Genomic DNA, 27762 nt, shown 5'->3' with positions numbered 1-27762 from the left:
TGAACTCCTTTCTATCTCACAATTCCTTTGACATAAAGGTTGGCAGATTTTGCAGTATGCTTGTAGTTGGAATTTTTTTTCGATATAAACACTCATGTCAATAAAATGATCTGAATCCGTTATTTTATTGGAAAAAGAAATTGGAAAAAATGCAAAAGGACTTCTGAATTTGATGAGAAAAAGAACGAGGTTCTTTCTCAAGAGGATTGCTCAGTCAGTACATCATCGATTTGGAAGAGATTAAAGAACAAGATTATTCAAAGTTATAGTTTAACAAAATGATTCAGAATTCACACTCTGTACCCTGGTCAATGAATAAAGTAACACACTTCTAAAAATAAACAGTGTAGTGGTAAAACAAATTGGCATCACAAGATTCAGTAGGGAGGTGGTCCTCCTGGAGGTCCATATCCACCATGAGGACCTCCGCCGAAGCATTCATGCAGCAAACCGCAGCAGCACAAGAAGTAGAAGCTGCAATATTCCAGTTTCCCCAGCAATAACAAGAAGTAAACACTTCAGATTTCAATTCATAACCTTCGAATATTTAAAGGGAAGCGATTTTAACACTCCTCTTTTATCTGAACTCCAAAACCGAAGATGTATAACTTTTTTATGCATTCGCAAGTAGAGTTCGGGATGCTAGTTGAGAAGTATTAAAATCGCCGAAACGACAAACTTTGCAAGCAGTGTCAAAATAAATAAACATCAGAATGGTGCATAAGAATAATGATCAGAAACAAAAATGCTGTAAGGGTGTGTTATCGTAATTACCAAGAAGATATCATGCTGCATAATCCATCAGCAAACCCTCCAAAAAAGCCAGGTCCTCCTCCCATGAAACCAAGACCCCAAGGGCCTCCCATGCCAAAGCCCCAGCCACCAGGTCCTCCAGGCAAGGGTCCCCATCCACCGGGTCCCCCAGGCCCTGGCCCCCATCCGCCAGGTCCCCCAGGTCCATGGCCGCCCCATCCACCAGGGCCGCCCCATCCTCCAGGGCTGCCCCATCCACCAGGTCCTCCAGGCCCAGGGCCTCCCCATCCACCACCGCCTGGGCCTCCCCAGCCACCACCGCCTGGGCCTCCCCAGCCACCTCCGCCTGGGCCTCCCCAGCCACCTCCTCCTGGACCGCCACCGCCCGGTCCTCCTCCACCAGGTCCTCCAGGATCCATCACTAGCCCTCTATCTTACAATTTAACAGCCGCAGCCACCACCCAATGAGGCAACAAAAGTAAGACTGCCTAGATGTAGCTGATCCGAATAGAGAATAGAATATCAAAGCTAACTAAACAAGTTTTCAGTTGACTGTATGTAAACAAAATCAACGTGGAAGTGGGAAATGGGAACAGTTGCAGGCAGGCAGTCTGAGAGATTACTTACCGTAGAAGTCGAAGCATATACGAAGTTCATGTGCAGACACTTCTAACAACTCTTACCACCAAACCTGCAAGTCAAACCAGACAATCTGTCTACCTACTATTCTAACTTGCATCACTGATCTACTTACAATTTACAATTAGGTCATGAAATATTAAAAATTCCCCTATAGAGCCAGTTGTAATTTCCCAATTTGATCAAAGTTCAGCTAAACAAATGACCAATCCACATGACAGGTCCATGAACTCGAGTTGGAGATATAGATTCGATACAAGCCTCATAGGGATCATAATCTAGATAACCTCCACCTATCCCCGGATAAAAAGAACCATTTGTGAAATAACTTCGATGAGAAGAAAAAAGAAGGCATTAGGAGACCCTCCTGGCCCAACCCTATGTTAGTATGTAAGTTGTTGTACTGATTAGTAAACATTACAAGATTGTTATGTGTGTCATGTCTCAGCTCATAGGCTGAGCTATTGTGTAAAATTGTGATGTGTTGATTAAGTCTCATAGGGCTTATCATTTGACAAGTGTCTTGATCTTAAGATAGGTTGTGATGGTTGGTTGAGATTGAATTGAGGTTATGATTCTCTCTCTCTCATCTTTGTCATCAGATATATGTCTCTTCGGGTTGTTATGCCCATAATGCAATACAATGATAGAAGTTGAAAGGCTATGCTCTGTGTGTGCTCTCTCTCTCTGATTTCATCTTCTAAATCTTACAATCTTTCTCTCAAATCCTGTTAGACTTAGTTATATTAGTTGTATTGCTGGATTCCAACATGGTATCAGAGCCGAGTTCGATCTAGATTTCTGGGCGTTGTTTCTACGAGTGGGTCTCGGATTCACAGCAAAAGCTTATTGCGGTGATTCGAGTATCTAATATGGCAGGATCTGGAGGAGGAGAACTCCGGGCACCAATTTTCAATGGTGAGAATTTTGATTTCTGGCAAATCAAAATGAAGACCATCTTTCGCTCGTATGAACTGTGGAATATGGTTGAGAGTGGGTACAGAGCTCCGGCGAAGGAAGAGGAACTCACAGAGGCGGAGAGGAAGCTGCTGCGTGAGAATGTAGTTAAGGATGCTCGAGCACTGGGTATTATTCAAGGTGCAGTTTCAGACCAAATTTTCCCGAGGATTGCAACTCAGGAAAGTGCGAAGGCTGCGTGGGACATTCTGAAACAAGAGTTCGTTGGTGATAAACAAGTAAGATCTGTGAAACTTCAAGGTCTTAGGCGAGATTTTGAATATACTCGCATGAATGATAGTGAATCTCTTTCTGTGTATATTGCTAAGTTGTTTGATCTGATTAATCAAATGAAGAGTTATGGTGAAGATCTGAGTAATCAAAGAGTTGTTCAGAAATTGTTAATCAGTTTACCTAAGTCCTATGATAGTATTGCAGCAGTGATAGAGAATACTAAGGATTTAGACACCATAGATGCACAGGATGTTGTAGCTATCTTGAAAGGTTATGAACAACGGTTGGATAGACATGGAGAGAGTAGTATGGAGAAAGCATTTGCTAGTTTGAAGTTTGTCCCGAGGTCAAATAAGTTCAATGGTCAGCCAAACAGTAACAAATATCACAAGAATTTTAAGCCAAAAGAGAAACAATGGAGTAACAAGGGTGATTGGAGCAATAAGGGTGGATTCACTGTGAAAAATGAGGCAAACAATACTGGAGATAAGTGCAAGTTTTGTGATAAACTTCACTATGGAGAGTGTTGGGTTAAAAACAAAGTTAAGTGTCACAAGTGTAACAAAATTGGGCATATTGCAAGGTATTGTAATATGAACAAGACTGTGCAGCATGTGAACTTTGCTAATCAGGTTGAAGAAACTGGAAACTTGTTTTATGCAAATCATTCTGTAGAAGTAAGGAAGATAAGTGATGAATGGTATATAGATAGTGGATGTAGTAATCATATGACATCCAGAGAAGATCTACTTGTTGATATTGACAGGAAAGTGAAAGCAAAAGTCCAAGTTGGCACTGGAGTTTTGGTTGAAGTTGAAGGGAAGGGAACACTGATCATTGAAACTGTAAAAGGTCGAAGATATATAAAAGAAGTTATGCTTGTACCTGGTCTTACAGAAAATTTGTTAAGTGTGGGACAAATGACTGAGCATGGTTATTTTCTGTTATTTGGAGATTATAAAGTGGATGTGTTCGATGATAGATCCTTACAAAACCTGGTGGTCAGTGTGAAACAGAGAGGAAATAGATGTTTTCCCTTAATCCTCAACACAAACAAGGAGCTTGCATTGAGGACAAATGTGCAGGAGTGTGTTAGAATTTGGCACAAGAGGTTCGGTCATCTAAATTTCAGAAGTCTCAAACTGTTACAGAGTCAAGAAATGGTTTTGGGGCTGCCTGAAATCCAAGACAGTGAAACTGTATGTCAAAGTTGTGCACTGGGGAAAAATCACAGGGAACCATTTCCCAAAGAATCAATGTGGAGAGCAAAGGAACCTCTTGAACTAATACACTCGGATGTGTGTGGTCCTATGCAAACATCAAGTTTGAGTGGCAATCGATATTTCATTACTTTCATAGATGATTTTTCAAGAATGTGCTGGGTATATTTCTTGAGAAACAAATCAGAGGCCTTCTATGTGTTTAAGAAATTTAAAGCCATGGTTGAGCTTCAAAGTGGATATCATGTAAAGAAGCTAAGGACAGATAGGGGAGGTGAGTTCAACTCAAATGAGTTTGGAAAATTTTGTGAAGATTTGGGGATAGAAAGACAGCTCACAATTGCATACTCTCCACAGCAGAATGGAGTAGCAGAAAGGAAAAACAGGACGATTGTGGAGATGGCAAAGTGCATGATCTTTGAGAAAGGACTTCCAAACAATCTCTGGTGTGAAGCAGTAAACACATATGTGTATTTGCTTAACAGGAGTCCTACAAAAGCAGTGAAGAATACTACACCTTTTGAGAAATTCAGTGGAAGAAAACCTGGGGTTAAACATTTGAAGGTGTTTGGTTCAGTTTGCTATTCTCTTATTCCAGGGAATCTAAGACACAAATTAGAAGAAACAAGTGTCATGGGTGTTTTCATTGGATATGGAACCTGTGAAAAAGGGTATAGAGTACTGAATCCCTTAACTCAAAAGGTCTTGTTGTCTAGAGATGTAATTTTTGATGAACATGGTAGATGGGACTGGGAGAAACACAAAGTCAAGGAAGTCTGTATTCCTTTATCTGCAATTGAGTCTTCAGAGGTGGATAAAATTGATGAGATGTCTGAATCTCATGAACAAGAAGGATCTGATGGGTCTCAAATTCAAGCTGGAAGTTCTACAGTTACTGCTATTGGTGAATCAAGTAGTTCACGGGTCTCTGCTCAGTATGATGATACTCCACTGAGGTATAGGAATTTGAGTGAGATCTATGAGAGATGTCACTTATGTATTGTTGAACCTGAATCCTTTGATGAAGCTGCACAGGATGAAGCTTGGAAAAAGGCAATGAAGGATGAAATGAATATGATTGAAAAAAATCAGACATGGGAGTTGGTGAGAAGACCCTCAAATAAGCCTGTGATTGGAGTGAAATGGGTGTATAAAACAAAGCTGAATTTGGATGGAACAGTTCAAAAGAACAAGGCTAGACTTGTTGCAAAAGGCTATGCACAAAAGCCTGGAATTGATTTTAATGAGACTTTTGCACCTGTTGCAAGATTAGACACAGTTAGAACTCTAATTGCACTGGCAGCAAAGAATAAATGGAAGTTATTTCAACTAGATGTGAAATCAGCTTTTCTGAATGGAGTATTAGAAGAGGAAGTATATGTTGAACAGCCAGATGGGTTTGTAGTGCAAGGAGAGGAAGAAAAGGTTTACAGATTACATAAAGCTTTGTATGGTCTAAAACAGGCACCTAGGGCCTGGTATGGTGAAATAGACTCATATCTTATGCTTTGTGGATTTAAGAAAAGTATCAGTGAGGCAACTCTGTACACCAAATACAAGGGAGACACAGAATTGATCATAGTATCCATCTATGTTGATGATATTATATATACTGGAAATTGTCAAGAGTTAATGGATGTTTTCAAAGCTGAGATGATGTCTAAGTATGAGATGACTGATCTTGGTCTCTTACACCATTTCCTTGGTATGGGGGTAATCCAAACTGAGGAGTGTATCTTCATTCATCAGAGAAATTATGCCTTATCTCTTCTGAAGAAGTTCGGACTACAGAATTGCAAATCAGTGAGTACTCCTTTGGTTCCAAGTGACAAACTGAGAAGAGAAGATGGAAGTGGAAATGCAGATGAAGCTCAGTATAGACAGATTGTAGGTAGTCTGCTGTATCTCACAGCAACTAGACCTGATATAATGTATGCTGCTTGTCTCTTAGCTCGGTTTATGCATTGTCCCACTAACAAGCACTATGGAACAGCAAAGAGAGTATTGAGATATGTTCAAGGAACCCTTGATTTTGGTTTGGAATATAAGAAAGGTGAAGGAACACTCTTAATGGGATACTGTGATAGTGACTGGAGTGGTTCAGAGGATGACATGAAAAGCACATCCAGGTATGCTTTTACTTTTGGAAATGGGATTTTCTCTTGGTCTTCAGTCAAGCAACAATGTGTTGCATTATCCACAGTCGAAGCAGAGTATATCAGTGCTTCTGAAGCAACAGCACAGGCTACTTGGTTGAGATTTGTCCTAGAGGATTTTGGTGAAATGCAAACGGTTGCAACACCAATGAATTGTGACAATACATCTGCCATAGCCATTACCAAGAATCCCATCTTTCATCAGAAGACCAAGCATATAAACCGAAGATATCACTTCATAAAGGAAGCATTACAGCAAGGAGTAATTGATTTGATTCACTGTCCTACAAAGGAGCAACTGGCAGATATCTTTACAAAAGCATTGGCAAGGGAGCAGTTCACTTACTTGAGAAATCTACTTGGAGTGAAATCAGTTCACAACTTAAAGGAGAGTGTTAGTATGTAAGTTGTTGTACTGATTAGTAAACATTACAAGATTGTTATGTGTGTCATGTCTCAGCTCATAGGCTGAGCTATTGTGTAAAATTGTGATGTGTTGATTAAGTCTCATAGGGCTTATCATTTGACAAGTGTCTTGATCTTAAGATAGGTTGTGATGGTTGGTTGAGATTGAATTGAGGTTATGATTCTCTCTCTCTCATCTTTGTCATCAGATATATGTCTCTTCGGGTTGTTATGCCCATAATGCAATACAATGATAGAAGTTGAAAGGCTATGCTCTGTGTGTGCTCTCTCTCTCTGATTTCATCTTCTAAATCTTACAATCTTTCTCTCAAATCCTGTTAGACTTAGTTATATTAGTTGTATTGCTGGATTCCAACACCCTAGACACTCTAAGATCCTTTTTCAAACCTGCTCCCACTTTGAGTCATCCGATCGTTGTCACATTGTGTTGCCAATAAATATGTTACTGACAACAATGAAAAGGGTGAATTCACATCATTCACGGTTTGCAAGCTCTAATGAAGCTAGCAATAAATTAGAACCCACCCAGTGAACCTAAGCATAGTGAAATCAACACATTGATCTCTTTGCAAGAAATTTTAACTTTTACACACTTTTAGTAGCAAACCATAAACAACTCTTTTTAACAACGATATTTTTGGCCACAAAGAATTAGTGGGATTGGTTCACTTCCCGACTTTGAGATCAGTTCTTGATGAGTTGAAAATTTTAAGTGTCACCGCCACTTGGTATTACCATCCACGCATTAGTTACAAGAATGAAAAGGGCGGACTTGCATCTAATCCAAGTCCAAGTGTTACTTACAACAATGAAAAGGGTGAACTCGCATTGTGTGCGAATTGGACGCTCCAATGAAGCTGAACGAATAGGAACACCAGTTCTGAAAAACCTCTTGCCTTTCATCTCCCCCGCAACCCAAACACCAAACCCTACCTAAAGCTCCTCCAACCACCGGCCTCTTGTTACGGCTTGGTGTAGGAGGCAGCCCCCCTTCTTTCCCTCCCCCCCCCCCTCCCTGCGGCTCCCCCTTCCCCATCTCTCTACTCACTATTTTGTGAGCAATCCTCCATGCTTAAATGGAGTGCCATTCTCAAAACCATCTCTATGTTGTCTTTTGAGGATAGATTCATGGGTTTGGGTCAGGCTTTGGTTGTGGTGGGTCAAAATCATCTCTATGTTGGCGTTCTAGTTGCTAAGTCGCTTCCTTGCTTCATATTCGAGTCCAATCCACCCTCCAAGGGCTATAACTATTGCGAATCTAGCTTGATTCGTTGATGGTTGCACACCCATGGCCATATGTGATCGAATCGCCCTCATTGACCAAATATGTGAGAAATACACCCTGATTGAGTCGTGACTAGTGCATATGCGTTGCAAATGGTTGGGACCAGCGTGCACTGCTTCTTTGTTGTGGAGATAAGTCGACGGTGATTTCCTTCCCGACTTAGTTGTTTTTTGTGTATGCTTGTGCCGCCTAGCAATTTGTGTGGTCTCACCACTTAGCCATGGCTTCTGTGCTCTGCAGTTTTGGATCTGCTACTACTGATCTATTATGACAAATCTATGTCGATGATTATTGCTTCTTTTTTATTGTTCATTGTGGTTGCCACATAGAGGATTAATCAATTTGACTCCACTCTCGACTCTGTATAGTTGTTTTAAGATAAAAACTCAGTAATGTACGTTTTATACTGAAACATTATGGATTTTAAATTCTTCAACCAGATTCTTGCAATTTCTCGGAAATCAAACAGTCCCTTAAGATTTAAAAAACGGAGTTTGGAATAAAGGGAAGGGAAGATGGGGCCTCAGATTAGCATATTGGCACATTCCCCATCCCAACTAACGACCCATGTATGTGGAGGAAATATGAATCCACACACAGAGCGCATAAACGTCGCCGTTGGTTATGGCCTTTATGCTTCTCATCATCAGCAGCGATCTAGTGATTGATCCAAAAATCTACTTCTGAAACCCTACTCGAACAAAATCGACGACTTTTCATCGTCACAAAATTGGAGGCAAAAATAAAAGATTGGATACTTACGAAATTCACAGAACACGCAGAAATCGAAAACAGTTGATAATCACAGAAGTTTGTTAGATTTTGCCAGCTAGCACTTGATCATGTGGCTAGTTATGTGTAGTATCATTCCCACGCCCACTTTTGATCTCACACACATCTCTCAACTTTCAGGTGCCGAATTTCTCAACTTTTAGACGTCGAACGTTATATTAAACAAATAGAAGAAAGTGAGTAGCACTATCCGCTAGTTATATAAATAGGGCAGTATCCTCCACTTTCTGCATCTGAGTCAAGGTTCAATCAGATCTTACCGACACTGAGCGAACTCCGATTAGGGTTTTAATTACTCTAAAACTGCCGCGGGCCGTGGCAGAAGCTCTGGTGGTATATATTTGAGGACTGTCACTTTATGTGCTTCCACTTTTACTCCTAAGCCGATCTCTTTGTATTAGAAAGTAATTAGCAGTGACTAAATCAGAATTTCATGTGTGAGGCTAATCGTGAACCCATTTTTCTCTTTGATTTTTCTGCGCAACTTGCAGAATAATTTTTTTGCTTAATTGTTGTACTGCTGTACAATCATATTTATGCACTTTGATGGAGCTTGATCCTCACCGATCTCTCTCTTATCTAACATTTAATAATTTAACCCACTGCTATTATGGTTTGTATAAAAAAAAATTACCACTAAAGAAAATTATCATTTGTGACGCCCCAAAAGTTTAATCCCGAGACTCACTAGCATTATGAATTGAATTTTGTAGTACCAATTAAATTCTTTTTATTTTAAGAAAAATTAATGAAAAATTTGAATTTTTTTTAGTTTTAATGAAAAATGATAAATAAAGGTGTAATGAATAGTAATAAGAAAATGTAAAAATATAATTTTTCGATAAAAATGAACAATACCAAAAATATTTTGTTAAAACTCCTTTTATTTTATAGCCGCATAAGATATACTTCCCGCGCACTAAACGGATTCATAGTTAACCATATTAAAACGTTCAGAATTCTTTTGAATTTGAGAAATAATAATCATATAATTAACTAAGTTATGTTGGCAATAACAACTAAAACAAAGGGGTCACAACATATTAAATGCAGAAAAAGCCCCAAAGAATCAAAATTTAAGAAAGGGAAGAAATACCACATAATTATTCAGCTGCATGACGAAGCTAGAGAAACTGTTGTGCTTGAAATACTTGGGCAGGAGGTCCCTCCAGAACTCGGGAACGTTCCAGACGATCGAAGAAGCTGTTGTTACTTGTTGCCGTTGCTCCAGAAGACGACGGCGCCGGTGGAGGGTCATCCACCAATCGTAGTTTTGTTCAGAAACGGCGGCCGCCTAGTATTGGCGGAGTTGATCACCGACGCCGCGTCTTCGACTCCCTCCATAATCAGAGAGCGCTCGTGGAGAGAGGAAAAAGAAGAAAGAACTCCCTCACTCCCCGTTCTTCCAGAACTCTCCTTTTCATTTTTTTTCTTTTTCCCCAAATTCGTCATCCTAGCTCTCTCCGTAATTTTGCTTTTATTATTATTATTGTTGTATTCCATACTTTACTTATCTATCATATATTTTGGTCCCATGAGTACCAAGAAACTCATCAAAGCTTTAATTAAACAGAGCTCTAATGAAAAGTTCATCATTTAAATAAAAAATCACATTCTTATTCTAAAAAATCAATTATGATACTATTCATTTACAACACATTTTTGTCATTTTCGTTAGAACTCAAAGTTTTCAAGCACTTTTCATTAGTTTTCTTTTAATTCAAATGACATTTTGGTAAATCTTCTAACTATGAAAGATTAAAATTAATCACTTTGAGCATAGATTGAATTCTAAAGTTTAAACATTTGTCATCATTTAATCGGGTCTAATAATTGAAACACAAATGTAAGGTGTCATATAATTAAACTAAAAGCTAGATGGTCTGTTTATTAACTCTCAAATTTGGTTGACTCTTTGCATCTATACTCCTTAAGAAAATCACGAAATACGATGTGACGTATAAGTTCACCTAATTATAACATAGTACTTGAATATCCTTCGAAGACAAAATTGATTTTCCTTGATATCTAATATAATGCATAAAAAGATCCTTGAAGAACCATAAGATGGCAGCCGGAAAATCAATCAACTATATCTCGTTTTTATAGTTTACTCACTTTTGTCTTACCTCTTCTTATTGTCGTATTTATGTTTAGACTTAAAATGATGAACAAGGTCACGTACAGAAATTTCGGAAACTAAGTCTTGTCCAATTTTTTTAATATATGCCTCAAAATGTTGTGCAAGTTCTATCTATCCTACCAGCCTACAAGCTTGGTCTAATTTTACTTTTAAGTTGCAATTTTTTTGTTTGGTATTCAAGTGTGCATTTATTGCACTGAATTATTTCGAACTGGACTAGCTTTAGGGACTAAACTGAATTGACTTAGACCAGACTAAACTAGACTATTTTAGTAAAGCGTTTGGTGCAGTGTCGGACTAACAAACTAAATAATATTTTTCTTTTCTTTTTTTCCATTTTCTTTTTCTTTTTTTTTCCCTTACCTTTTTATCGAACATTCTTCCCTCTCCTTTCGCTCAGTTTTTCAAAACTCTATCGCATGAACACTCTCTCCCTCTATTGAAAATAGGTTAGTTTTTCAGAAATCTCTCTCTCTAGGACTTGTAATTACCGATTCGAATTTGGGTAAGATTGGTTTTGCACTTCCACCGAATCTGGGTTTTTTATTCCATCGAATTTGTGCAGATGTGCAGCAAACTAAGATGAAGTTGTGGTTGCAAATGAAAGTGGGCATCGACCATAGTTGTTCGCCTGCCAAGTTCTCTGTCTTTGTCTACCGACGAAGGCCCAAGCGTACTCGGAGGTGAAAAGACGATGGCGAGAGCAGAGAAAGCAGAGAGGAGAGAGAGCGTGACTTGATTATGGGTTCTTCGAGATTCAAAATGAGCAAATGAAGAGTTGGAGATTGTAGGTTCTTCGCGAAAGAACGAACGAAGAGTTGGTGATTCTGGCTTCTGGCTTCTGGCTTCTGGGTTTTGGGTTATCTTCGATTCAAAACAAGTGAATGACGAGTTGGCAATTCTGGGTTCTCCACGATTCGAAACGAGATGACTTGATTCTAGATTCTAGGTTCTCCGTGGTTCTGGGTTGGCGGGTGTAGACAATGTTGGCGAAGCTAGAAGACGAGGTTTTAGCAATCCCATGGTATTCGGGGGGTCTCGCTAAGACCTCCTAGTGAAGGAGATGGTCCACACGAGTCCCGCTTTATCCCATTAAACTTAGTCCGTGTAAGTAACAAACACAGGACTACACTAACGTGTAGTCCAATGAAGATTAACGAGCCCAAACAAACACACCACAAGAGTTTTAGAAAGGAGTCACTCAGTTCTACGGTTTGGTGGTATTCCTCCCACTTAGAAGTGAGAGATTTTAGGTTCGAATTTTGTGGATGGCGAACTCGACACAAAATTAAGTTGTCCACTATATAACTTAATCGAACTTCTAATTCCCTTCATGTAAAAATATATTGATGTACTAATTAAGATTCCCACGTATGAAATGGGCTATAGGACCAAGATATGTGAGGGTTGTGGAGATGGGCCTTCACCTATGAATGTGAGGCCTTTGCCCATATGGCACATTAAGAAGAAGAACAAACCCAAAAAAGGTCACAAAGTGGTCCCCAAAAATTGGCATATTAAAAGCTTTGATATCAAGTATCCTATGGAAAGAGAACGGAGAAGTGGTCCACTCCACTTTTATAGTTGGATCATTAAGTTAAGTTTTTAGTTAAAATGATTCCTCAGTTTAGTTTCTGACAAGCAACTCAATAGAAGTGTTTCCCGAGCTTGTTCATCGTAAATTATTTTATCATTCTGTGAAAACCAACGATGATTGATTGATTTTTTACATAATGACTAAAATGATTTACAATAGACAAACTTAAGGACCATTTCGAAGATCAAAGTGAAAAGTTATGTCATTCTCAAGACCATTTTAGCTATAAAAAGAAAACCCTTAAATTAATGCTAAAGGGACACTGGGAGCTTAATCAATTGAACTAGATCTATCAGTTCATCAATTGATTAGGTTTAATTTGGGGATTCAAGATTTAGGATCACGACAGCTGGCAAGTTACTTTCAACCAAAAAGTGCAATTGGCCCATGACATAAACTTCTCAAAACCAACAGATGGAATTGATAACTCAAAGTCATGACAATATCTTTGGTGTGAGGTTCCACCTACTAGAACCTAAATTTACTCAAATAAAAGAAATAGAATAACTTTCATGCACCCGTCCTATGAAAATATTGTCTTACATTTATGACCATGCACTATCAACGTGATGCTGCCCTTTTTTTGTACAGTATAATTCGTTGGATATTGTTTGGCTTTTACATGTAAGGAATTATTTCTTTTACATGATGACATGTTATATTTTACAGTATTTATGTCGAAGGCAACCAAATTTATAAATAATTTGTACTGATTTGGAGACCGTTTAGTCATCTACATGAATCAAAATAAATTAAAGGTTCATCACAAGGATGTTATATGTTACCATAGTTGTCAACTTGTTTGGCACATATGAATAGCTAAACGGTCTCCCAATCGAATGATTTTTTTTTAGAGATGATCTTTCGATAACGATAAAAAGAATCAAAGTTCCAAATATGACATTTGTATAGTAAAATAATGTCATGTTGTCAAGGGAAGAAGAATGAATCCTTACATGTAAGAGTCGAGCGGACTTGAGTATTGTTCTAATTAGTTTATGTTTGGAATACTTAAAAGAGGAGTGTTTACAATGCCTAGTAATACTGATGCTCTGAATTTATAAGCGTATGATTATTTTTTTATAATAGTTAGATTTTCATATTCAAATATCGTCATTCATTTTTTGGAATACTCAATGCTCAATTGCATTGTAGACAAATCTCAATCAAATTATAAATTAAAACAATGGAAATCAACAACAACAAAAAGCAAAATGAAACAAAGATAGAAATCGTGAAAGCTAAAAAGAGTACCGTAACTGATTTGCGGATATGTTCTAAGAATGTATTACTATCTTTGATTTGTGCAATAACTATTGATCATTGGCTAATGATTTGAAGTCTGGCTAAACCATCAGCTCAAGCGTGCTGTGGGTGCCGAATCTTAGTTTGTCTTCTTGCACAGACAAACGCAGCAGAGAAAGTTCTAGGAAGGCTGAGATTGAAAACATCTCTTTACATATATATTTAACAAATTAATTACAGTACATATATTTTTATGCATGATTGATTGTGCATGTCAACTAAAAACATCCAAAGATATTTCCATAGAATTAGATTTTGTGCATCTCTTGTCTCCTTACTAATTGAGACATGTTTATAATTGGGGAGCCATTTTTGTATATCATCTTTTACTTTTTGTATATTTTTTCCTTAGATATGACCATTTGCTTTTCTTTGACTAGTTTAATTAAATAGTTGAAAAATGAAGGCACCAGAGCGAAGCTACTTACATTACATATAGACTAGAGGTTGTCATGACCGTTTCTTCCAGATTCTTTAAATCAATTACTGTAATCGTTTCCATATAAATGCTTCCTCAAAATCTCAAAATCATGTTTTTTTACTAATGATTGACGTTTTTGTATGGTTATTAGCAAGTAAAGTTGGGAAACTCTTACTAGATAGGCTTATCCATTGTGTTATTGAAGGCTTATCATTCTAGACTTGAATTCTCACAATTATGTAGGGGAAAACACTCAACAGCCCATCCCATGCAATTAAGGTATGCTTAGTTACCAGTAAATTCAGTCGCACTGGCTGGATGAAAAACGGCATCTATGTATATGTGTTAAACAGTAATTTTGTATGTAATGCACTATATATCACTTATTTGTTCATTATTATTTGACATATATTCACAATTATCTTGCATACTCACAAATACGAAACAACACTTTGAAAATGAAAAGAAAACTGCTAAAAACTATTAATGCACTTGATTAGTAACAATTTGATTCTTGAATTCTTTCTTCCTAACACTATCAATTGTCACGGAAGTTACATAAATAACATACAAAAAAACTCATTTAAAACTTCAATTGACTTTTACAGACGTGTCAGAATTGTAATTAACATATCAAGAGTTGCATTTTACCATATGAAATTGACAAATAGATCATCTTTGTTAGAGGTGGCCATTGGGTGGGTTGGTCGGGTTGGGCTTCAATCCATTGGCCAACTCATTAGGCTCAGGTTGGCGTTACTGTAACTCATTTCCACTTAAGAAAATTGGCAAATCAACCTACCGACAACATTCTAAGATAGGTTGGGTTAAGCGTGTTCCACTTGTTGGGATTTACTTTCTTTCTTATTCCTAAAGTGTTTATCAGTGACAAATAATTCAAAATACATGTCATATTGGGTTAAAACATGTAAATTTAATGTTGTAGAATCACTGTTTGTTATTTCATATTTAAATTTCATTTTTTAACTCAAGTATAAATGAACAAGTGTGTTTCATAAATATTAGATTTTATGTATATGTCTATATAGTCTACGTGCATGCATGCTTAAGAATTGTTGATATTCGAGTTGATTTCAATCGAGTTAATAATATTTCAAGAAATTTGTTAAAAAATAAAAAATAAATGATACTTCAAGGCGATTTTACCCAAAAATTAAATTTTAAAGTTTACAATACCAAATCTAACAAATTTTGGTTGGATCGGTCGTTCAACCCAATATCGTGCCCACCCTACCCTAATCTTTGTTTATGAGAATTTCAAACCCACATTTTAATCGTCTTTACTTATATCTACGTACGAAATTAGGTAAATTATAACCACTACGCCACGTGTCAGCAACCATGGCAAAGGCTGAGAGATTAGGTAAAATTCAAGCTCTTTTTCTTTTCAAAAGCCTACGCCATGTTGCATATGTAACTGTGAAAAATGCAATAGAAGAGAAGAGTAGTTATTCATACCATGATTTTGTACCATATTTTTATACTATTTTAGGTGGTATTTGATGTGGACAACCACATCATTTGAATTAATCAGATTTCTAAATTTAGTTCATTATTTAATAAACTAATAATTAAGAAAAACTAGTTAATTAAATGATAATTGTGGTATACAAGGAGTCTTTGTACTGGTTTGATATTGAGGTGCTTTTATAAAAAGTGAGAATAAAAAATAGTTGAGCTCAAAAAGGTGTTTGGTAAACACTTAAAACAACTTATTTTCACAATTTTGGATGAAAAAAAAGCTGAAAACGTGAACCAACAAATATGAGCTTATTCTCATAGTATAGCATAAGCAGTTTTTTTTTTTTCAAAGCACATCAATACCAAACCAGCCCTTTCTCTTTCCTTTCCTTGGTTTTGACAAATTTTTCAAATAATATGGTTGTCCACATCAAATGTCACCTTAAATGGTATAAAAATATGGTATGAATATCATTACTCGTAAAAGAAAGAAAAAGATGAAAAAACACGTTTCCCTCATATATGATAATGATAAAAACATAAGAGCAAAAAGCCAGTCAACCATGTAGATTAAGAAGAGAAAAAGCGTGCCAATAAGATGTCGCCACCTACTTACTAATTAGATCTCACAATTTATTGCACGACTCGTTAACTTGATACGAAACGGTATAAAGATATAACAAAGTTATGGTAAACCCGTTAACAAATTAGGTAGTCATCGATAAGAACCTATTAAGATAGTAGGTATATCACAACACAATATGGTAAGATAATGTGTATGACACGAACACGACATATATGACCCATTTGCAAAGTCTACCCACTAGGCCCGTCAATTTATTGGACGACCTAATAACCTGACACGAAACGGCATGAATCTAACAGATTTTGCATTAACTCGTTAACAGATCGCGTTGTTATTGGATCACCCATTAAAAATCCATTTAGATAATAGACACGATTTGTTAAAATTATGAATATGACACAAAAACGACACGAACACGATAAACACGACCCATTTGTCAAGTCTTTACTATTAAATACACAAGAAAAGCAAAGGGGGGGGGGGATTAGTCAGTGAGTGCTTCCTTATTAGTTGAGTTCATCACGTGTCTCTTGTCAACCGTCTATTAGAGAGATAATTGACTTTTGAACGCCACGCCAATGTTTAATAGACTAATAATGCTACTAAAACTATTTCTTAATGATAAAAAAATTAATAACTTGCATCAAACGAGTCAAACATAACATAAATCCTTATCGTTTAAGAGAGGATTTCTCGTTGCATACAAACTCAAAAACCGTCACTTTTGCAAAAGCTTCCTTGTGAGTTCTTTCTTCTCTTGCGTCAAAACCATGCATAGACAGAAAGAAAGAAAAAAAAGTTCACGCCGAGAGAGAGAGAGAGAGAGAGTCACTGAAGTTTTGATTGGACATTGCAGGTCGGGCACACTAGGGCGGGCAGACTTTTGCCACCCTCTACTCTCTCTAATCTCAGAGACAGCTCTTTGTTTTGTTTTCATAGGGCCCCCCCACAATTCTTAGGCTTCTTGGGTTTGGCTGCTTCTGTGTTGTGTTGTGCCCTAACTAGGGTTTCGCTTTTCGGGTTACCTTACAATTGTAGGTTGTGTTGCCACTAATGGGATTCATGGGGTCAGATCGACTACACTATATTTGGCACATTTTGTACGTAATTTGAGGAAAATATTTTCCTTTGATAATGCACTAAACGGTGGAAGCTTATGAACTGCTTTCAAATTTGATTGGGAGACTAGGAAGGCACTACTTCCAACTAATTTGAATGGCCATATTTGCATTCAGGGTAATTAGGAAGCTTTATCCTCTAGTTATATCATGGTAGCTTCAAACCTTATATATATATATGCCTTTTCTCTAAATGGCTAATTAAACTTTACAAAGCTGCATAATCATGGGAAAGTCATGAATCCGGAAGCGAGGAGAGGACCAGGGGAGAGTAGAAATTTGTCTGAGTTCGACTATCATTTTTTAAAACAATTTTTAGGTATTTGAGATAATAATGCTCGACTTCCATAATTTGTAAATGTATTTATGCTAACAGATGGAAAAAAAAAGTTAAAAATTAAAATAATTTCAATATTCATTCATTAAGTAAACTGTATAATTACCTTATATGCTTCTCGTAAGTGTGAATTGTTATAATACAAGTGGTTTGTTATTTAAATAAAAAAAAATCAACCATTTATATTATGATACTTAACGTACCAAATCGTATTTTTAGCACATTAATTTTTTTTTTTTTTTTAAGTGTGGGAGCCATCTAAATGGACACATCAACCTTTATTCTTTTTCAAAATGTGGTCAACAAAAGTTTGCTTCATTTTCTATTTGATGGCCAATAGCTAGCCACCCCTCTAGGTAGCTAGAAGCTTGAGTTTTCAGCCATATAAGATAATGTTAGGAGATCAATCATATAACGCATACTGTTGAAGACTTTTGGGAGGTAATTGCGTGGACAAGTAATTTACACATGAAATATTAGAGAGAGAGAGAGAGAGAGAGAGAGAGAGGGCTTTTGCTTTAGCAAATTAAAACTCCTCTCTAGCTAATAATTAGCAGGCCGGTCCTGAGTATTTAGGAATCCTGTGCAAAACTTAAATGGAGGTTTTTCATTTTTTTTATGTTATATTTTATTATTATTATTTTTTCAATTTTTGCATATATAGAAGTAAAATATTACAAGTTTTTGTAACAAAAATAAGTTGTTTGATTGGGCAGGTTTTACATGTTGGATGCGTTTTTTGTTATCTCATTTTTATGTTTACAAATTTGCAAAAGCTAAAAAAATAGAAAAGCAATATTAAAGGGATTCAAACCCAACACATGGGTCACAAGGTAAAAGAGCTAAACCGCTAGCGCTAAAACCACATATAAGATTATCTTTTGCATCTAATCTCTTTATATGCATATGTATACATGTAATGAAAATTTGGAGGCCTTCTGAATTGGGGGCCTTGTGCGGTGGCACCTTTTGCACACCCTCATGGCCAGCTCTGATACTTAGAAATGCTAATACACAAAGATGGTTAATTAACAAATCGAACTTAGGGTTTCCATCAAGTGCAGGGTATATATATGATATGAATCAGTATCAGTTGACGGGCAAAACGAGTCATGGAAATCATGGCAGACCCAGCTGGTTCTCCATGAAATGATGTCCTTGGATAGTATTCTTGCATTAATTCCCTACTTGTGTTTCCTAATCTTTCATTAAGGATTGGTCTTGACACATCTCATCATTCGCAAGTTAATGATACATTTTTCAAAACATATCCCAACGTTAAAAGTGAAGCGTCAAAGCGTCAAATTCAGCGTTTAGGGGTTAGGATTTTCTATCAACAAAAGTGAAAGATCAAGGCAACCTTCAAATATCTCATATTCCAAATATTGTAAATGGGGATATAACAAAAGTTAATATATAGTGTTATTCTTTGTTTAGTTTAGTTGAACTTGTGCGAAATTAAATTATAGGATGTGGGGTTTTTATTTTTATTTTTACTTGTGATGTAGGTTTGGGATCCTCCACGGCCAACACCCGCCCCACATTGTTGCCCCCGACTGAGGGAAAGGAAAAAACATTACAATAATACTAGAAGGAGATAAAAATATATGACCTACGTGACAATATTAAAGTTGATAGTGATGTAAGCTAAGGGCCTACATTTATACATTGATAACATGTAACTCTCCCCTTTGATCATGGTGAACTCGATTGAAAATGCTTATTGTTCGGACCCTCGATGGAAATATTGAAAACCTTACTCGACCCTACTTGCTACAAGAAAATGTACAAGTTCCATATATATGAACCTAAGCTATATGTACAATACTTTTTTGTCGTGAATATTTGAATAAGATGAACTGCTTTATAAAAATCTATGCTCACAACAACAGAGTTAGAATCAATCACCTGATTAAATATAATGTGTTTTATTAATATAGGTGATATTTCACTTGATTTTAGACAATCTAACATGCATATTATATATCAATCAACAATTTAAACTATGTCGTAAAACTTGTTTGATTCACATCGATATATAATAATGTAACATGCTAGACTATTTAATGCGAGATAAACCTTCTAAACCTATAAGGTATAAACAAATGAATGATCAAGGTTTATATCTAAACAAAATCTATACATAAAATTCTCCAACGTGAATTTCTATATAGGACAAATTGCTATATAAATAAAATGTATATTATCAATATAGACGATTTTTCTCCTGATCTTTGATAATTTAAGATGCATGTTATCTATCAGCTAACTTTTAAACTATATCGTAAAGCTCGATTGATGCACATTAACAAAAATGTAACATGTGAAACTATGCTTAAACAAATCAACGATGACTTATGTGTAGCTTTATGTGCCAGCATGCATATTTTCGCTCAGCTGTCACAAATTTAGTATACCTTATGTGTACTAAATTTGCATTAAATGTTTTTCTCTAATTAATCATCGACATCGGACGTGCAGCTTCATTTGTATGGGTTTAAACAAAAATAATACATCAAAACCTTAGTAGGTAAAAATAAAATAAAAATAACAGATAAAATATATTATCAACCAATGGGAGCAAAACATTATAACAAAGTCATAAGCTTGAAATATTATAATTGTACATCTGCATCGAAGAAGATGAAGAGTATGATTTTTTTTTTTTTTGAAAATCTATTGTTTATATCTCCTAGAATTCGTTCGAGGAAATATTTGAAACGAATAGGTCGTGGAACTTTTATGGGTACCAATAACAAAAGTTACATAAACAACAACAATATCTTAGTCCATTAAACGAGGTCTATTGTGTAAATCTTCAAACGTTATTGCATTTGATTTTGCGCTAAGTTTCTATTAGCTCAAAATACTCATTTTTCCTTAAAGTTTCTTTCCAAATCTTCATAGGTCCTTGCCTACCTTTTTTGTCTTGAGTTTCTATCTCATAATCAAATTTTTGAACAGAAGCATTTGTAGGTATTTGGTTCACATGTCCAAACTATCTTAATCGATTTTCTCTTATCTTATCTTCAAATGCGGTCACTTTTACATTGTCTTAGATAACCTCGTTTTTTAATCATGTCATTTCTCTTGTTCTCACACATTCAACGAATCATTTTCATATCCGTTACTCTTTTTTTTCAAATAATGGTGCTTGATCGCTCAATATTTGGTGACATAAAACATTGTTGACCTTATTATCGTCTAATAAAAATTTTCCTTAAACTTTAAAAACAAATGTATGTCGAAAATTCATTTATTATTATTTAAATAGAATACCAATATTATGTGAGCAAAAATATACACAGCTGAGTCGGAAGCCATTCCACTCGAGAAGGAGAGAGATTCCCGGAGAACCATGCGTGGGGTTAATAATTAATTCCTTTAATTTATAACTAATCAATTATTTTTAATATCTTAATCACGATTTTTCACCAATAAAAAATCAACTTTACGTGCAGGCCAACTCAGCACACCATTAAACTATGAGATTAAAAAATTAATTAACTGATTAAGACCTAAGTTTCTGAGCGAATATACAAATATATATTCTTTTCGTAACGCTTTTTCCCCTTTTTAAATATAATAATATTGAATAAAGACAAGCTCGAACCAAGGGCTGAGATCTTCTCTTGGCAAGGACCATTTCTGGGCCGTTGATTTTAAGTCTGAAGGAAAAAAGACAGGTCTCGTTGAGAAGAAATTTTTAATTGTGATCGAATATGAATGATACATCACGTATTTTTATACAAGTGGTGGAAAATTTTAATTTTTAAGTTATCAATTTTTTAACACATATAATCCATTATTTATATAAAAATACGTAGTAGACCACCTCATGTGACGATCACATTGAAAAATCTCTTTTTATTGAGTTCACAACGAGGCAGTGGATCCAAATAATACCGTATCCTTTTGGACTGACAATTGTGCCCCTAATTTATGTGGGAACGAAGGTTGTCGGCCGTATTCTAAAGAGGGTAATTTCGTGCACATAATTTTGGGAGAGCCCCATGTAAAAGTACGTGCGCGGCCCTCTGTGAACCTGCAGGGGTGCTTTGGATTTTTAACCGTTTATCATGTTACTCAGGTAAATTACCATTGGACGTCCACTGTTGAAAAGGCCGCATCGTATGTGTCTTTTCTTGGATAGGAGTAGTTGCTGTTTTCACCACGACAGTTCATTATTTCGAGATCAGAGAAAACTTCGGTAGTTCACCATTTTGAGGGCAAAAAAGGATTATAGAGGCTTTATAGCCTCATCTTGACCATCATCGTTTGATTCATCAATATAAAATACGAGTTTAAAATTCATTCAAACCACTGAGCTACACTACGGTGGTTCACATAGTATGATCTTTGAATAATTTTCTGCCCATCATGACCATTCAATTGGTTGGATACTAAGTGATGCTATTATTACCAATATTATTATGGAAGTTTTCATAAAATTCACTTTTATTATACGACGTAAATTTCATATGATAATTGTATGAATATTGAACAACCGATTATGATGATGTGTTTTTAACCTCTTAATAAGAATGTCTCTTTCTTATAAACTTTATAAGGAAAAAAAAAACCCAAATTTTGTATATTTGTATCTCATTTCAACTATAGTTCACATAAACAATCCAATTAAGATATCAAAGTTGGTCAATTTCAAGACGTGTATTATGAGTTAAGAGTATTATTAATAGTAAGAGTTCGATTCCATCGTCTCACCGTCACTTGTATAACAAGAAAAGATATTTAATAGGAGTGACCCCTACTATTGCATTCGAGACTTAAATATATTACTGAGTCTATTGTCAAACGTATTATTTTTGTGGTTCTAAATCGGTCATGCAACAACCACAAGCATTACAAATTAGTGGTGTTCTCTAGTTATAAGTTGACATGATGGATACATAATTATGATTTTGATTTATCGTATAATTCAACCAAATTCATCCCCTCAAATTCCATTAATGTTGCGATTACACCATATTTGTACTACAATTTAATATCACACGATGTGATATGTGATAAATTCAATCAAACACAAAGAAAGTAAAATCACTTTGACAAAGAAGAAATCGTTGATTAGAATAGGGGTGCGTGGATACTTCTCACACACCATTTGATAATTTCTGTTCGTTGATATTTTTCAATTTATCTGATCCGACGACCGAAAATTAAAAAGGTGTGTGAGAAGTAAAATGGGATGTGTGGATATCACACCCCATTAGAATAATGCTAAGGAGACTAAATTTTTAAACGAAATTTGCAAACCAAATAATGTGTCACTAATAGAAAATAAACACGTTAATTAACATTTAAAAATTTAATCTTTATAACATTACTTCATAAATTAACGTAACTTTTGTGCATCATCAATCACTAAACCAAAGAGATAAAATTATTAATTAATGTGGCGTTTACGCATTATTAATGAAATATGAAATTATGTCCAAAATCTCGTTTGCTTTGCTTTTTTGTCAAACGATATATTTTGTTAGATTAAATGTTAGAATATCTATCGATAAGATTTGAACTCACACTATTATGCAAATGCTCAATATTTTTTCTATTATTATGGTAAATGGCCACTTGCCGTTTGCTTTGTTTGGAAAAAAAAAAAAGAAAGAATTTCTCGTTTGCTTTGAAACAACCCCACGGCCACGGGCTCTACCCCCTTCACGTACACCCGTTTTATGCGGCTGCCCTTGGACGCCCAGCAGATAAGACCACCCCACTGCCACCGTGAGCCAACGGCTCTCAACTCCCCTCCCACACGTGTCGTCATCTCAACCGTGAACCAGCATCAGTCGCACAGAGCCCCACCTCTCGATTTAACCCCGGTTAAAATCTAGCATCACCCCATCTCAACATAAAATCCTTATCCTCTTTGTCTCTCTCTCTCTCTACTTTCTCTCTCATCTGCATACCTGCAACGAATAAGCTCGTTAATGGAGTCTCAGATCTAATATAGACGACGCCGCCTCTCTCTCTCTGCTTCCTCTCTCTCTCTCTCTCTCTCTCTCTCTCTCTCTCTGTTTCGCTGTTTATCCAGCTGCTTCGAATCGAGAGCAGTCGGAAGAGCGACGTCGTTTTAGTGCTTTTCGACCTGATTGAGATGCGGGAAATGCAGAGAATGGTGAACTCGTTTCCCGAGGAGGTTCTGGAGTACGTGTTCTCGTTCATACAGACTGACCAGGACCGGAACTCGATCTCGACGGTGTGCAAGTCGTGGTACGAGATCGAACGGTGGTGCAGGCGGAGGATTTTCATCGGGAACTGCTACGCCGTCAGCCCCAGGATGCTGATCAGGCGGTTCCCGGACGTTAGATCCATTGAGCTCAAAGGAAAGCCTCACTTCGCCGACTTCAATCTGGTCCCGGAAGGCTGGGGTGGGTACGTGTACCCTTGGATCGCCGCCATGGCCAGCGCCTACCCTTGGCTTGAAGAGATCAAGCTCAAGAGGATGGTCGTCACCGACGAGACCTTGGAGCTGATTGCCAAGTCCTTCAAGAATATGAAGCTCCTCGTGCTTTCGTCCTGTGAGGGATTCAGTACTGACGGACTCGCCTCCATTGCTGCCAATTGCAGGTATCTCTCTCTGCTTCCGCATCTTTGGTTTGCACTGTATTTGGTTTTGATGGGAAATGAAAGCTTGAGCTTTGCTTGTTCTGTGTTACTTTATCTGTAAATTTCGGTTTCGATCCGTTTCAATGTTACTTTGTTTATTTGAACAATTTGTGGGTTCTTTTTGGTTGCTGAGTATGATTCAAGTGTTCAAAAGCATTAAAGTTTGAATCTTTCGGGTTTTAATAGCGAAACGAGTGAGATTTCTTCACTCTACTCTTACAGCACGAGCACTTGAGCTGGAATTGCTTGAGTTTAAGCTTCCATTTATGACCATTGGCCAGGCCTCAAATAGTTACAACACCCATGATTTAAAAATGTTCAATTTCATGCCCAATATTTTGTATTTTGACATGTTTGCTCTGTGAAGAGTGTTGAGTAAATGCGTGAAGAGATCTAATTTGGTTGGTTTAGAGCTGCACATTGTTGCCTTTGAAGGTCGTTTGCAGGAGATAATTTCCCAGTTTTGGGTAGTCCCAGATGGTTTCCATTCTTGGATCTGAATTATTTACTTTTGGTGTTCTGATAGATTTGAGTGGTAACTTCTTGTTCTGTGAATGTCTAATGAGCAAAGTCTAGTCAGGATCATTTGGGTTACTTTTTACTTTCTTGTTATCTGGGCTACTTTGTTTGATATGGAGTATTGAGATGTGAGGTTGTTTTCAAAGTTTTGGATGGTAGTAGTTCCTTGGACGCTGTAGATTTTTACCACTAGATTCTTCTTTGCTGCTCAAAGATACTTTTGATTTAGTTTCTTGTTTCTTAGCTTTTGCTTTTGGGAAATTACTCGTAGTAGTGATGCATTTTACTTATAAGAATGCTGGGATTGGAAAAAGTGTGAAGTTTTGTGTGGTGGTGATGGTTCAGTTTGTGGAAAAGTTGAACAAATTTAGAAGTCTAGTCGCTGTCATTTGATGAGTTGCTAATTTTAATTAGTAAACTAGTTTTTGTAGTCTTGTTTTGTTTTATTCAATTGCTTCATTTAGCAAATTTATGTTCTTTTTTTGCTCGGCGTTGTGAAATTTATGTTCTTATGGGTGCACTCTTTCCTTTTGCTGATGCAGGAATCTACGGGAGCTGGACTTGCATGAGAGCGATGTGGAGGACCTGAGTGGGCATTGGCTGAGCCATTTTCCTGATACATACACGTCACTTGTGTCCCTTAACATTGCTTGCTTGGGGTCTGAGTTGAGTTTCTCTGCCCTGGAGCGCCTGGTGGCTAGGTGTCCCAACCTGAGGAGTCTCCGGCTCAATCGTTCCGTGCCTCTTGACAGGCTAGCCAATCTACTTCGCCTGGCACCTAGGCTGACTGAGTTAGGCACAGGGGCCTACTCAGCTGAGTTGCGGCCTGATGTCTTCGCAATCCTATCACGTGCCATCTCAGGATGCAAGGAACTCAAGAGCCTATCTGGATTTTGGGATGTGGTACCAACATATCTTCCAGCTATTTATTCTATCTGCCCTGGGCTAACATCACTAAATTTGAGTTATTCCACAATTCAAAGCCCGGATCTTGTAAAGCTTGTTAGCCAATGCCCGAATCTGCAGCGCCTCTGGGTATGTCCTTTTTTATGTAATGTTTTTAGTCTCTTCTGCTTTTAATTTTTCTTAGGGTCCAAGGGTTGGATTTGTAGCTAATTAAGGACATGACTACAGGTATTGGATTACATTGAAGATGTTGGCCTTGATGCCCTGGCGGAATCTTGCAAGGATCTACGAGAGTTAAGGGTGTTTCCCTCGGATCCATTTGTGGTGGAACCAAATGTGTCCTTGACAGAGCAGGGCCTCATATCTGTTTCTGAGGGCTGTCCAAAGCTCCACTCAGTTCTGTACTTCTGCCGGCAAATGTCCAATGATGCATTAATCACCATTGCTAGGAACCAGCCTAACTTTACATGTTTTCGTCTTTGTATAATTGAGCCCAAAATTCCCGACTACCTGACCCTTCAGCCCCTTGATGTGGGTTTTGGGGCCATTGTTGAGAACTGCAAGAATCTCCGGCGATTGTCCGTTTCTGGTCTACTAACTGATCAAGCATTTGATTATATCGGAACCTATGGTAAAAAGTTGGAGATGCTGTCTTTAGCCTTTGCCGGAGATAGTGACTTGGGGCTTCATCATATATTGTCTGGGTGCGATAATCTTCGGAAATTGGAGATCAGGGATTGTCCTTTTGGTGACAAGGCTCTTTTGGCCAATGCTGCAAAGCTGGAGACAATGCGATCCCTTTGGATGTCTTCATGCTCAGTGAGTTATGGAGCATGTAAGCTACTTGGCCAGAGGTTGCCGAGGCTAAATGTTGAAGTTATTGACGAGAGGGGGCACCCAGAATCCAGGCCGGAGAGCTCTCCCGTTGAGAAGCTCTACATCTATAGGTCCGTTGCAGGGCCAAGGTTTGACATGCCTGGTTTTGTTTGGACCATGGATGAAGATTCGGCATTGAGGGTTACTTGACACGGACGAATCTCCACGATTCAAACCCTCTGGATGTCTTGGATGGATGTTGGCAGGTACACACTCATATATGGTACTTCAATTGTTTCGCGTTTAATTTCATGTGTACGGTAGCTCAATATATATGCAGCTCTGATTGGAGCGTGAGGCGGTGGGGGTAGGGAGGAGGAGGTATACAGAGGCTCGAGAGCTCGATCGCCATCATTTTACCATTGGCTGAGCTATGGGATACCAGTTAGCGATTAATAAAGAGATTGAAAACTCGAAACTCCTGTTGTTGCAATGTATTGAACTGAACAGAGATGTATGATTTTTTTTCTTCTATTCGGCGTAGCCACCATTGTCTACACTATGCAGACTTTTGCATATGTTTTTATGTGGCCCTTTTTTTTCAACAGGAAGTAATTGCCGTGTGAACCCCAAATGTAACATTGTTAGCCTTCTCAGCAAATAAAGCTTCATGTTTTTCAATTGTAATTTGTAACATTTGATGCGTCTTTGTTTCTTTCTTGGAGCTTAATCTTTGACGAGCGAAAACTAGATTTGGAAGCCTCTCGTGTCAAATGGGTTTGAGATACTGTCACCATGTAACCGATGTGTTCATGCAGAAGTTTCTTTAGTCACTGTAAGGATAGCCCTAGTGAATTTCTACAGTGACGTCTCTGGTGTAGGTTAAGTTAGCTCAGAAGAAGTTTCAAAGACGAGATGTTATTGTCTCTGGTGTAGGTTAAGTTAGCTCAGAAGAAGTTTCAAAGACGAGATGTTATTGTGACGGTATATAGGGTAAGCTTATCTTGTGGAGATAGGAAAAGAGAAAGGAAATGAAAGAGGAGAAGAAAGGGAGTTGAGTGAGAAAAAGAACTCTGATTAATCTTTATTGGGTGGGAGGGAGAGAGAAAGGGAGAGGAGAGAGAGAGAAAGGGAGAGAGAGACCAGACACAGTGACAGTAGAGATAATAAGGACAGAGGTTGAAAACAACGTGACACAGACACCCTCAACCCCACCACTTACTGAAAACTGACCCAAAGAAAAAGAAAAAAGAGAAGCCAATACACAAAACAAAAGAAAAAAAACAACTAGGTCAAAGTTTGATGTTGAGTTATGGTAAATACTTACGTGTAGGTTGTTTCACTATATGTTGAATGAGGATCCTCTTTGGATTTGGATTTTTGTGAGGATTCTGATAATCATTTAATCATGTTCATTCATCGTATATCATGCGATCAGAA

The 27762-nt window shown here is 37.3% G+C and overlaps 2 protein-coding genes across 3 annotated transcripts; one reads left to right on the top strand and one right to left on the bottom strand.

Moving 5' to 3' along the window:
• Positions 1-229: 229 nt before the first annotated feature.
• Positions 230-1647, bottom strand: LOC103408098 (WW domain-containing protein C660.06-like). Of its 2 annotated transcripts, none has more exons than XM_008346966.4 (2): positions 775-1647; positions 230-474 (listed from the first exon to the last, which is right to left on the bottom strand). In XM_008346966.4, the coding sequence occupies exons 1-2, from the start codon at positions 1170-1172 to the stop codon at positions 378-380; spliced, it is 495 nt and encodes a 164-aa protein (XP_008345188.2). In that variant the 5' UTR covers positions 1173-1647; the 3' UTR covers positions 230-377. The 2 variants fall into 2 exon arrangements, with proteins under 2 accessions (XP_008345188.2, XP_008345190.2); XM_008346968.4 differs by having other exon boundaries at positions 230-678; positions 775-1395.
• Positions 1648-23210: 21563 nt separating this feature from the next.
• Positions 23211-27003, top strand: LOC103432494 (protein TRANSPORT INHIBITOR RESPONSE 1-like). The gene is made up of 3 exons (XM_008370697.4): positions 23211-24042; positions 25143-25635; positions 25735-27003. The coding sequence occupies exons 1-3, from the start codon at positions 23570-23572 to the stop codon at positions 26530-26532; spliced, it is 1764 nt and encodes a 587-aa protein (XP_008368919.1). The 5' UTR covers positions 23211-23569; the 3' UTR covers positions 26533-27003.
• The last annotated feature ends 759 nt before the right edge of the window (positions 27004-27762 follow it).

Source organism: Malus domestica, chromosome 03, assembly GCF_042453785.1.
Source record: "Malus domestica chromosome 03, GDT2T_hap1".
NCBI classification, from domain to species: Eukaryota; Viridiplantae; Streptophyta; class Magnoliopsida; order Rosales; family Rosaceae; genus Malus; species Malus domestica.
The sequence above is the reverse complement of the archived record's forward strand: the minus strand, read 5'-3'. Positions and strand labels throughout refer to the sequence as shown.